General features: G+C 41.1%; 1 protein-coding gene across 1 annotated transcript in view; it reads right to left on the bottom strand.

The window, feature by feature from the left end:
• slc22a23 (solute carrier family 22 member 23) overlaps positions 1–13202 on the bottom strand; it is a 19100-nt gene extending 5898 nt beyond the window's left edge. The window contains exons 1-4 of the mRNA XM_008406715.2: positions 12221–13202; positions 10114–10217; positions 8188–8342; positions 369–555 (exon numbers count right to left, since the gene is read on the bottom strand). Coding sequence (XP_008404937.1) covers positions 369–555; positions 8188–8342; positions 10114–10217; positions 12221–12640 — 866 coding nt within the window. The 5' untranslated portion in view covers positions 12641–13202. The remainder of the gene's footprint in view (positions 1–368; positions 556–8187; positions 8343–10113; positions 10218–12220) is intronic.
• Positions 13203–13770: the final 568 nt, after the last annotated feature.

Raw genomic sequence — 13770 nt, 5'->3', positions numbered from 1 at the left:
TTTTTTTTTGTGTTAATTTTGTAAATGCTTTATACCAAAACTCATCACTCCATTTCTGATTAAGCCATGTGTTTTGTTGCCGTCTTTGGACCAGTGCTGAACAGGAATGAAAGAGTGATTTATATGTGCTCCAAACAGTTATAAATGTCCTCCAGTGCTTTGGCATTTGCACCCTCAGAAAGACAGAAGAGGAGAACAGACTGTGCTGTAAGAGCAAGACAGAAAGAATGAAGAAGAAAACAGCAGAAGAAAGACAGCTTTGTTTGGGTGTTGACTGCTCCGTACTGTGTAGTGTGTGTACTGTACAAGCCGTTGCCTGGCTCAGTGTGAGAAACCCTGGATGGATGTCTTCAGAGGGTGGGACTCACCAGACGTATGGCAGCATCAGAACAAAAGGGCTGATGATCACGATCTGCAGCACCTGCCAGTCATCCCCATTCGGCCAATGGCGGCACAGAGTGGCCACCCCTGGCATCAGTAGCTGCCCGCCCACCTTCAGAAAACTGGCCACCATGGTCATGGAAAAGCGCCAGCCTGGCAAGCAAAGCTCGATTCCTAAATAAAGAGGCAGAGCAGAAAGAAAGGAAGATTTTATCTCTGAATATTTAGACGCATTATTTTGTGGCAGCCACAGAGGAAAGTTAATCAGGTATGAATGGGATGCGATTGAGGATATGTCACTAAAAGCAGAGGATTTCAGTGGTTTAAGATTAGTCTTTGTCTAGCAGTGAGCTGGTCTTAAGTGTGTCCTCTAAATTATTTGACAATTTAATACCAAAGTGAAAGCTTTTTAGAAATCYTAGCTYTTCAGTATTCCCATTTCCCCAGAAGAGGCTCAAGTTCCCATTCTTACTGCCGGCAGCGTCTTACACTCCAGATGGCTGGGTCCATATGGTGACGTCGTTTCTCAAGGTGACCATTGTGGGTGTGTGAGGACAGAGGAAGGAGGGACGCTGAGTAACRTGTGCTGTCTTTGATTGTTATTGAAAATATGATTGAAAAATGGGAGGGAAGCAAAGGAGGGCGGAATGTWAATAAGTAATACAATTAGTAAGAGCAGAAGGCAAATTCGTTTCCCTGTTATCTCACCTTGAGGTAGTAGTTGTGCAAATGTCTCCAACCTTTTTCAGATTGTTACTAAAATRAGAAGGGAGTGCACCAAAGAACAAACTGCTTGTTGATGTCAGAAAAAGTGTCAGAAATGTAAGTTTTGATGCATTTGATGAATATGTTAGAAACATCGGATTTTTTTCCCCAACATTGCTGGTTAGGGGTAAAACTCTGATCAATAGCAAGCTTTGATTGTTGGTTGACTGATTGGTGCATTTTTTTTTAATCCAATACTGAAAAACTAAAGGCTTAACATGGGCTAATAACTTTTTTTTTAAATCTTCTATCTTCTATATCTCTATCACATAAAGCTTAAAGGTCAAACCTCCATTTGGCTCAGAAGATGGGACCTGAATCTTAAAATGATGTCAAATCCAGCTTAATTATACCCAGGGGCAGAACRACGCCTACAGAATCTATTCAGACAGAAGAGTCAAGAAACAGATGTGAGGTGTGATGAGAAACCTCTATTTGATCAACTGTAAGGCATGTAYAAACTATGATTGTTAGCAAACATGTAAAATGATGTACATCTTGTTAGCTAAGGTCTGTGAAGTCACATTTGCAGTTCTAAGAAAAACTATGCATTTYAAATTTCCTAATCTTTTGTCACGTTTCAAAAAMCATGTCAGACAAATATAAACTCAGGAAAGAGAAATTGCTTTGCAATTATTTCAATACTAATGGTTTCAATAACTTTGTGTCTCTTCTCTTCTTGAATTTAGATTAGTTCATGATGTGAATACAAGTAATTTCTTGAGTCTGCAGGTCTGACAGTTGTCACACCTGGGTGTTGCTGGTAAAACGGAACTGAAGAAATTTGGATAAYCCCAGTTAATTCATGATTTATCTAGGGATGATTTATCATTATCTTCTCACAGGGGCAGGATGGTTTAGATGTATATTTTTCTCTTATTCAGTAAAATAATCCTTTGAAAACTGCATTTTTTATTCACTCAGGTTGTTTGATATTACAATTTGTTTGATGATCTCATATAAAAATAAACAAAAGAACAAGATGACATTATTCTCCTTTACACATGTCAAGTTTGTAAAACTACATCAGATTAACAATTAGAAAGTTTACCTAAACTTATGCATCAAATAACTCTAACCACATAACATCTGAATAATAATTCGGTGAGGTTGACTTGAAGTGTTTGCAATCTTACAAAGACATCAGCAGACCTATTCAGGCATTGTTGAAAGCCAACGTGGCTCCATGTCTATTTGCATATAAACCAGGTAACAAATCTGATGAATGAAAACAGAATTTGAATGTCAGCTGTAAATGGCCATATGGAGATCTATTCAATTGTATCTGAATAAACCAGGACGCAGAATAAAGCCAAGTTTAAACAGAGCCGTACTGGCAAAACAATGAGMACCATCACTTCTAATGGGTGGAAAAGCAGCAAAACAAAGGATGCTCCCCAGTTCTCTGAGGAGGTGTCGAATCCCACCTATTCACAGACACACACAAACACGCACAGGTCAGAGTCTTTATTTTTGTTGAAGCTGACTGTGAGAACCGTTCTTCTTATGCTGATTATCTCACCACTCCCCCAGGAGCCGATCCTCCCTCCCTCCCCCCTTCCTCCCTCTCCTCTGCCGCTCTGAAGTGGCTCTCACACGCTTAAAAAAAAAAAAAAATCTACCATCCCCCATCGCCATCCTCCTCCTTTCACCAAGCAGCTTCTCCTCTGACTTTACATCTGAAACTTGCAGACGCTTTGCAGAACAAAAAACCCAGAGTGAAAAAACGCGAGGCAAAGAGAAGACAACRAAAACCAAAGACCTAATGACCAGACTTGTCTTTCAAGGCAAACAGCTGAGAGCTTTACCACAGAGCCACGTTGTGTTGTTTTGCTGCTGCCTCCCTAACCTCGCCCGAGGCCTGATAACAAAGTGAAGGGACCATTGGCTTTCTGTCAGCATGAGTTCTCATGAAAACCACTGTGTGGTTTATTTTTGTCTTAATGCAGAACAGCTCAGTCACASAGAAACGTGCACCTAGATGTGCTGTTGGGATGCTCAGTTTAATCGGGCARTAGGTCAAAAATGAAAAACAATAATCTCAAAATTCATTTTTTACTCTGCAGCTTTGGGAGGAACTCTAGGTGCASAGTTACATAAAGTTCCTTGTTCGGCACGCCCAAAATAGAACTACGGGCAGGGAATGCTATGTAATGGGGAGGGAGGTATCCACCATTTCACCTGTGTGCGATGCAGTAGATGATCTGGACCTTGTCCAAGATCACTCTGAGGTTTCAAGCAAAGGACCCAAAATCATTTCTTCAAGAGTCACTGCCGAACAAAACCTCTGRTTTGAGAAATTTAATGTGAGAGAATTTAGTTCTATTCACGCTTTATAGAGAGAATAGTGACACTTAATATAAGTAACCTTTTATATAAGATAGAACAGTATAAGGAGAAACTCTCTTCTGAAGTCTCAACAGGGACTTTAGGGAGAGGAATGGATGGGAAACGTTTGACAATTCGACAAGGGCACAGCATGACAGCAGCGTTAAAACCCAGCTGAGTCAGCAGAAGTCACACGCCTCAGTTCAGTGAAACACAACCTTAGTACATGCTCTACTTTCCTTGCCTTTGTCATAAGCTGCAACATTCAAGGACAAGGCAAGGACAGAGAGAGCAGAGGGACAATTCTTGATTTCAGGACGTAAACCCTCATTGTAGATGTATGCTACGATTCAGTGTTGAAATTTGTCACCCTCAGAAGCGCTTCCTATAATTTCTTTGAGTTAGAACTGTACTTTTGATTTACAGGATGTTGACCCATTTTATGCGTAAAAGGGTCTCTGGAGATGCCTCATGCGGATTAATTATTCCCTCTGTTGTGTGCGAACCAGAACTGCTCTGAATACTTTAAAGAATTATTCTTTCTGAACATTTTTTAAGAAAAAGGTACAAGTCAGATCTATATTTGTTTGTAGCCTGAGTTTAGTTTTTTGTTTTGTTAGTTTTTAGTTTTTCCATCACATGCTTTGTTGCCTTTCACCCTAATGTTATAAAATGCAGAATCAGTGAGGCAATAAAGCTTCGTCTTTCTGCAGAAAATACCCACATTTTATTGAACAGATCAGTGGTTTCGCGGTATTCCTAATAATTTTTCTATTGTAAACCAATATGTTTCACCCACAAGCAGGTTCCTGAAAACAACAATCTTTCAGATTCAACCTCAAATTTTCGGGATCATATTTTTTACATTTTCTAAGCATGTGACTTTTGGAATCAACTCCATCTGCCTTGRATCTTAGAACTCTTTCCGAGAATATTAAAATGGCACAAACAAATTCAAGACGCACCAAATTTTCAGCCAACAAACTAAACAAATTGTGAAGTTAAAGGTAAGAATGTAGAACGTTGCTGTACATGCTAAAAGAGAGAAAGAACAAGGAGAAGGTTGCAGCAAAAATCCTGATGGAATAGTTGCAATGTCGCAACATTGCAACTATTCCATCTGTGCAGGAATGGTTCAACAAGCAAATGTACCACAAGCACACATTATTTAATAGAGTAAACTGAGGGTCCGTCTGACTGCTTCAGTGGAGTTTATTATGCAGCGTGTGCTGCAGAGAGATAACCAAACATTGAGATTTAATATGAGTGAGACGTGGGGTGGGGGGTAATAAATTGGTACAGGATGAGGAAGAGGAAGGGGGTTAATGGAGAGCAGAGGAGATTTAGAAACAGAAGTTCTGCGCCCAATTTACAGCGGCAGCAGTGGGTGAAAAGAGCGCGCGAGGCGAGCAGCTATTTCTGCAACATAAATACTCCTCCTTCATCTATAATACAGTAAATCCATCCTACATGTTTATTTCTATATTTTTCTGTGTGACCTCTTTCCGTATTTGTTGCTCAGCAGTATAACAGGCTTTATGTGCCCCTGTTGTGCTCTGCTACAGTGCAGCTTCATGACAGTGAGGCGGTTTTCTTTTAAATCAGCAGCTCAGTGAGATTTAAATTAAACACTATTTTGGGGGATTAAATACAGAGTTTAAGCTTTAATATGGGGAATTTTTTCATCTTAAGAGGCTTTATAGTTTAGGTACTTTTTTTTAATTATACAGTCGTTCTGCTGCGGACCATCATCATGATAACAACATGAATCTACAAACGGTTTGTTTGCTCAGGCGGAACAAACGTCATTCGTTGAAGATAAAAATCAAAGCAAACAAAAACAACTGAAATGTTCAAAAAACAACTAATTGATCATTAGTGATGATATATTAAGTCATTAAATTAAGTGAATTTAATGGCCTTGAGGTAAAAAAAAAATCTTAATAGAAGCATAATATTCTCAAATTTGTCCACTGCAAAACTAGATTTKATGTGCAGTTGGGATCATTATGGTACTGGGACATTAAGCAGTGTCCACATCTGACCCAAAATGTCACGGAAAAAAAAATACATCACGGCTGCAGAAAGACCACAAAATATGGAACTTGCAAATTTTAGGATTGTCTAAAAATTTTCACTTGCTTATAAGAACAAAAAAACATATATATATATATTCTAAAGGAAGGTTTTATACTAAAATGAGACAAAGATTGAGCTGTTTGGACAAATGTTTGAGGGTGTCAAAATTACTTTTTTGCATGGTCGTGGCAGCATTATGATGCGAGACTGTGGGTAGGAAATGAAGAAGAAATGTTTCACTAATTTTGGAACAAATTACTTGACGGTTGAAAYGTTGACAAATCTGGATGTTCCAACAGGACAATCGTCCCAAACTCACCTGGCAGCTTGGTTTTGAAGCGTATTTTAAAGCTCCTAAAGTGGCTAACTAAAAGTGTGTTTCCTGTGCTGAAAATCTGTGTTCACGCCAAGATTGTAATAGATTCAAACTTGTGCAACAAACTTAAGACAAAAAAAAAATTACACAAGATGTTTGTGTGCCACTGTTCCATCATGTAAAGATATCTGAACTATTAAAATAACAATATTTAATTTATTTATAGCTATAATTATTGTAGATGTTTAAGTAATTCTAACATGTTTGCAGAAAATGTACTCAGAAATATCCACATATTAAATAATATTTTCTTTCTGGTTCTGATTTGCTCACTCTGTTAAAATGACAGTAAAATTGGGGTGTGACAGTTGGAGAAATATCTTATTTTTATATTATGAATAATGTGTAAACAGAGCTTGTTTTTGTTCCTCCTTCTGTATGCATGTACACCTCACACAGTCTACCAACAGCATCTCACACAAACACCTTTTTGTTGCGCTTTAAATTGCATTCACGTCTCGCATTCAACCCGCAAACGTAAAGCAAACTCAGATGCTTATCTAAATAGCTCTGAGAACATAGGTGACAAATATTCAGTTTCTGCCCCACATTTTCATGRTTAATCATCACTGGAAATGTTTCTATTTTATAATCCGTCTTATTTATCTCACTGATCCTTTCCAAGTCCCACAAGCCTTTATCTGTGGACTCCCTCTAAATACCACACACCGCTGATATCCGAGCTTCATTCGCTGATGTTTACATCACAGATTAAATCCCAGTCCTCACAGGTTTCTCTGCAGACGGCTCATTTTGTTTGCTAGGTACAAGGGGGTCATTTGAAATTTATCAGGGAACCCCGCTGAGGGAGGACAAAACAACACCCCGCTGCCCGAGCTCGAGCCTGGCTGAGCTTCCCGCATCATGTGTGACTAATCTCACAGTGGCCTGAAAAGAGAGAAGAGGCCCACAGAGGGTGAGACGGGGGAGGCAGGGAATGCAGGGGACAATGTCTGGGAAAAAAAAACGTCATCCACCAGTTTGGTGTCAGCTTGAYGCCCTGAGGAGTGCCTTTTACAAAACATTTAAAAGAAAAAGGAAACACATAGGAAACAGGAAATAATATTTTTCTTAACTTTGTTTTTTCCTGGCATATGTTGGAAAACCTCATGAATTCAGTAAGTGATGGACAAGGACATGCATGGCCATGAAAGTGTAAAGATCCAGAACAAAAATGAAGGGACTGAAACTCCTGTTTTCAAAAAATTTCAGCAGCTCTCATCACAGATGCTAATTGTGGGAATTACAGAGTTTCAATCAATCATTCAAGTTTATTTGTAAAGCACATTTAAGCAGCAAGACGGTTCAAAGTGCTTTACGTAATAAAAGCAGAAAATTACAAAGTTATAAAGAAAATGCTATGCAGTCAACAATTGAGCAGACATTATATTTTGATGAGTGCCATCACCAAAGTCGTATATCGAATATGTTGGTAAATGTTTCATTTGTTGTGGTTCAAAAGATTTTCTGCCCAACTACCCAAAATCTTTAAATTAAATGTACCTTGGGGTTGGACAAGATGGCTGACAAATGTATCACGACCTAAGCATTTCATATCAGCCGATRATCCATAATTATTGGTCACTTTTTCGTTTTAAATATACACAATTCTGCCACAATGGTGGCGTGACATTTCCTGTTTTATCCACAGTTTTCACTCTACGCTATATTTTTAAGCAGTTATGAGGGACGGTGGTGAAACCTTAAACTGCTGCTGCACAAATTACCCAGCAAGTTGTTGCTAGGTAACCACAGAGTAAGTGAATTAGTTGATGCCGCTCCCCTAGCTTAGCTGTGCCGTGAAAGTCTTTCTTCTGCCTACATCTCCCAGAATGCTGTACGGTGCTGGATTAGAGTTCAGGGAAATTATTGAATATCCTATCAGAGATATTGATCATGCAATTTATATTGTTATTGATTTATTTTCCAGCCCTCTTGCACCTTTCACTCATTTTCTTTTCCTCCTTCATCTACAGTGTCGGAAAAAGAGAAAAGCAAAGGCTGCAAAAACCTAACAGGTGTTTCTTGGGTCTGCTGTGTTCACACAGGGGATCATTCATCACTGAAGTTCCACTGTTAAACTAGATTGGATACAAACTATTGATGTATAAAGAAGAGGTTTTAGTCTCTTTCCTAAAGCTTTCCTCCCCCTTTGTCTCCTTCACGGTTTCATAGCTRACCAAAGCATAAACCGGGACAGACAAACCGCAGCAGGACAACAGGCAGACAACAATCAGAAGGCGAAAGCTTGTACTTACTGAGCACGTAGAGGGAGAGAGCGAGGCCCGCCAAGCAGAAACCCTCAAAGAAGCGCAAGGTGCTGAACATGGTGACATTTACAGAGAAGGCGACAGACAGGCCGAACACCAGCATGAAAAGCGCCGAGAGAATCAACACCGGGTGTCGGCCAAACCTTGGAAACAGAGACAGAGGAGCAGCAAAGAGTTTAAAATGTGAGTGAGACCGCAGAGAAATCAGGTGAAAGAGATCACTGTGTGCGCTGGTTCAAAAAGGGGCGTGAGGTCATTAGGGCAGCAGGTCAGAGCTGCTGCATTGTTTTCATTGTTACTGATGTCCTCCCACGGTCCAGATTAGGTTCTCCCTGAGGCTGCAGACCTGAACCAGCACAACAAGGTCAGTGTGAAACTCGGAGATCTGCTGGTAACTCAGAGAAAAAATGCTGGTTTAGCTTTTCTTCGGAGTTTGTCCTCACTTTAAATTGTTCCAAGTAAGTTATGTGAGGATTACGGGAAGCTTCTGGAAGAGGGCCTAAGAACAGTGAACTCACACTTTGCTTCAAGGTTAGTTCCTATGAGTTCATTGTGAAATTAAAACTAACTCTGTAGTCGTTTCAGTCAAATATCTTTAATTTATCCAAAGCATTGAGTTAAAGCTAAAAAAAAAAATAGCTGTGTTTTGTTTCTGTGATCATGAGCTCATGATTATAGGCCTGCTTCCATCTGTACCAGTATCCATGTGCATGTGGTCATATCTACATATGACCACATGCACATGGTATTACAGAGCTCTGTTTCTGCTGACTAAAGGAAAACACATCTGTAATCTTCCAGCTGTGTGAGCATTTTTTAAACAAATCTTTAAGTATACTCCAGTGTGCACAGCCAACGTTAAATCCAGGCACTTTAAAGCAGATATCTTGCAGGAGCCGACATGCTCAGGTCCAATGAATCAGGAATCTCTCTGAGATACAGGATGCACCTGGTTTGTGCTTCACTGTTGCTGGAGATTTTATGTTTTCCACAAACAAAATGAGAAAAGTTCATTGTGATGTAAGCTGGTGGTTCAGTCGAGATACTCCATGAATTTTCTAACAGATTTACATCTGAACTTTGACTAGGGCATTCTAAAGTTTGAAAATTCGTCTCCATTAGTCTTCTGTTGTTGACTTTGACGTATGTTTGGACTGACTGTGATTATCTCTTTATCCTCCCCGCTTTCTAGCAGACACCTGAAGGTTTTGAGTAAAATTAGCTGGCATTTTGAAATGTTCCCGGTGTAATCACCTGGTTGCATCAAAACTGAGTTTGACTAAAGTGACAAAAATATATGTCTCATAATATTCTGCCATTTAACAAATGGCAGAATATTAAGAATGGGATTACCAAAAGATAATTTTGGTAATCCTAACACAAAATGTTCAGTTTCAGTTCATTTCAGATTGTGAAAAATGTATTTATTTTTTAAACAAAATTGGATGGTCTGCTGCTGTTCTGATTGTTGCTTTCGTCTGACTTTTTGCAACCTTATCTATATGTCTTCCTTTTACAGAGTTGTTCAAATTAATTAATGCGGAGATGCATCTTGAAACCAAGTGTAAATTGAATCACCGCCAACCTGTGAGCAGGAAAACAGAATGAAATGAAATCAGGTGTTGCAGCTTGTTTTAGAAAACCAGCTCCCCGAGTTTTATTATGCATTGAAACCTATTTTTGTACAGAAGCATCAGTGCTGTAAAAACAAGGTTGTTTCAGGACTAGAAACAACTTGAGAAATTTGGAGAAAATGAACCTGGTTACCTGAAGAAAAAAATATATTTTTTAAGTTTACCTTTTTGTTTATGACTAAAAATAAAATAATTTTAAAAAAGGAAAGGGGTCCTGAAAATCAAGACATTGATCTTATTGACAAAGATTTCTTCATTAAACTGAGAAGATGGAGCATACCAGTCAGCCATCACACCCATCACCAGGTAGCCAAATATTGAGCCCACCAGCAAGGAAAACTTGGCTATGTGAACCTTCCAGGCCGAGTCGCACACCAGGTGCCACTGAAACACAGACAGACGACAGAGAGGAGCAGCTTTAGTCAGTTTGAAATCCTCCAGGAAAAGGGAAGTAAACATCAGAACACGCAACACTTCGAGTGTGAACCAAAACCGTCCTCCCTTATCAAATTCTTCTGCGATTCTGAAATACATAAATCATGAGAAAAGTCTATCAAATCATGAGAAAACACAAACACGTGTGTGTGAATGAAAAAAAACAAACAAACAAACAAAAACCTAACACATGGGAAAGTGTGAGCGTGTCGTCACTGACAGAAATCAATAGTTTTCCTCTCATGGGTCAGTGAACACACCACTGCAGCTCTCCGTATCTGAAACACAGCCAAGGACTCAAATGAGGAGGCACAGCTTGTTCTTTATCTGCGTACAACTCTGAAATCAGCAACTCTGCAGTCAGATTGGGCTGTGTGTGGAAAGTGTTTAACAATAATTCAGAAAACTACTTGCTGAGCAGAAACCCTGTGCAAGGGGGGGAGGGGGGGGCAATTAGTGGCTTTGCATAATTATTTTAGCGATGGGAAAGCCTGTGGTGCAGATATGGAGAACACCTCCAACATGTGTTTTGCTATAGTTGCCAGTTCTAATAATGTCAGAGGAAATCTATGTTGTACATGCAAGTCAGAAATAAGTTACATTCGTTGTAAATAAAACAAGCATATGTTAGGAATCAAACAATTCCTTATTCTTTTCACTAACTGTAGGTTTTTCTAAACTGTAATTACACTGTAGTTAGCAAAACTGTATACAAATGAAAAGCAATATTTTATTTCTATAAAGTAGCATGTCGTTATAAAGTGGAAGGAACAGATGTGATGGTTTCCAACATCTTTTACATCTGAAAACCGTGGCGTACATTTCCCCCTGCCCCCTTTTACTCTGATGCCACAAAACAAAATTCAGCGCAAATAGTTGCCATCCCATTAACACGATGAACTTCAAATTCCCTCCTGAAAAAAGCAGAATCCCCTCAGCCACATGCTGGGGTGATGCGCTGCGTTAGTTTCCCACTTTTCCGTTTAGGTTGAAAAGTTCATTTTTTTGTCCCATCTGATCAGAGCACCTTCTTCCTGCTGATTGTGGCTAACATCATATTGTGTTTCTTATAAATTTCATTCAAAAAGAGCTTGCTTATTCTCACTATTCGGTAAAGGCATGTATGACTAATAGTTGTCATGTCAACAGATACTCCACATGAGCAGAGGTTTCCTGCAGTTCCTCCAGAGTTACCATGGCCTCCTGTATGTTTCTCTGAATAATGTACTCCTTGCCTGGCCTGCCAGTTTAGGTGGACCACCATATTTTAGTAGTTTTTCATTTGAGTTATGCTCTTTTTGTTTTCTTATGATTCCTTGATCAGAGTTCTCTGAGATGTTGAAAGCTCAGGATATTGTTTTCTTCACAAATTCAGCCCTGGCTTGTTTGGTGTGTCGCTTAACAAATGTTCACTAGAGCTTGGAGGATTTTACAGAACAGCATCTCTGAAAAAGGTGGATTTACAATAGGGGGAACTGGATTTTATTTAGTGGTATTAGAGTGAAGGGTGTTAAACATGCCTCACTTTTTAAATTTTATCTATGAAAAAACTTTAAAAGCATTTATTGTTTCCATTCCACTTCATAACTGTGTGTTGCTTTGCGTTGATTTCTCATAGAAAAAAAGTAAAACATGGTGAACTTTGTGGAACAAGATGGAAAGAAAACAAAGTTCTTCACATTTCCAGAACTAATGCTTGATATCATTCAAAGTAATGGCTCATTAGTTTGGATTTGGTCATTATTTTTTTTACCAATCTGAAATATTTATTTCATTAATCGTGCTGCTTAAGTGCTAAAGTCCCTGACTAACATTCTTAACCTTCAGCTGCTGAGTCTCGTATTGAGGTCAGTGGGTAAGCTGCCAGTCAGCTGTTTGTTCCATGCTCTCTGATGGTGAGAGTGATGATGGGGAACAGAGGGTATCTGCTGTACCGTAGATCTATCTGTTACCTTGGTAACCACATTCTGAAGGAGTCCTGTTTGCAGCTCCAGCCTCCGCTCCTCGCAGGCGCACAGCAGCCCGGCGCTGTCCCCGGGTTCCTCCGCGGTGCCGTTGGCCCGAAGCTGCAGCGCGGGCGCGCCGCTGGCAAGCAGAGGTGGCCCGGTCCAGTTGCTGTGGTTACCCGCGGGCGACACGCACGTCCCGTTAGGCTGCGCCAGCAAGAAGTGATCCGAGAACTGGCTGAAGCCGATGAAAAGCGCGGGTATCCATGTCAGGACCACTAGCTGCTTCTGGTGTCTCCCGAAGCCCCCCAGAGATGGCAGCACACACCCGTCGATGTGCGGTAGCAGCCGGGGCGCCGGGCGCTCCAGCGGGGTGAAGCCGTTCTCGGGCGGGTGGTCCTGTGCCTCCGGCCGGCTACCCGCCATCACGACCCGGCCACAAAAACACAGCAGCTGTGCGCAAACGAAGTCCCCCGCTCCGCCACTCCGCCGCCCTTTGCGCTAAACCCTTTGACACAAAGGAATCCCAGAGCGCAGACAAATCCTGTGAGTTACGTACAAGAGCAAGAGCCCGATAAACGCAGGGTCCACCGAATCACCGAGCAGAGACCCTCATGTCGAGAGGGACCAGGAGAGGCTGTGTCAGGAGGAGAGGGCTGCGGGGAGGCTTCCGGAGAGGGGCGGACTCAGCCAGGCTTTGTATTCCATGAGTACAGCTCCTACACCAGGATTCATCCATGTGGGGCTCCACCGTGCCAGGCCTGGGTTGGGGGGCGGGGGGGACGTATGACAGCGTGGTTAAAACATCAGCGTGACCTTCATCTCTGAGCGCCACAGGTCTCACACCTGTCCGAACCGTGCCCTCCTGCAGCTGCGCATCATTCAGGTTCCCAGATATCCAACCGATCCACAGCGAGATCCTTGAAACCCGCCGCTCGGCTCCTCTCCGTGTAAATCAATGGAACGTTGTGCCAGAGCAAATACGGAGGGGGGGGGGGGGGGGGGGGACAAACCCCGCCCTCCGTCGGTGGCGCTATTCGCAGCGATTGGAGGGGCTTCAAAGAGCGACTGCACCACTGATGGGCATCTGCAGGCAACAATAGAGCCCTTTGTGCCGCCTATGAGTATTAAGCCTGTTAGGATCACTCAGTCATTCATGCTTCCCAACGAAGCGGGATGATTTAAAGTACTCACACAACCTCTGCTCCAGGTGGTTTTTCTTTCTTGCTTGTATGTTCTTTTAGATCGGTTCTCCTGCTGCATCCCACGGATTCAGAAATGCGTCATACGCTCCTTTCATAACCTTCATATAAATAGATTAGTAAGTGGTTTGGGGAGACAATAGAAGGATGGCTGTTTTCTGGATGCTGTACTGCCTGTGAACCACCAGAGGGCGACAGATCATCACACTTAGAATTTTTGCACTAACTTGCCCTACAAAAAATGTAGAATTAGTCCCTATTTTTACATTAGATTATGAAATATGAAAACGAGATTTAAAGGTTTTAAGAATTGATAAACGTTGTGTTTAGCTGAGACTAAGCTTTAGATTGAAG

The sequence above is a fragment of the Poecilia reticulata genome, linkage group LG4, assembly GCF_000633615.1.
Source record: "Poecilia reticulata strain Guanapo linkage group LG4, Guppy_female_1.0+MT, whole genome shotgun sequence".
Classification (NCBI taxonomy): Eukaryota; Metazoa; Chordata; class Actinopteri; order Cyprinodontiformes; family Poeciliidae; genus Poecilia; species Poecilia reticulata.
The sequence above is the reverse complement of the archived record's forward strand: the minus strand, read 5'-3'. Positions and strand labels throughout refer to the sequence as shown.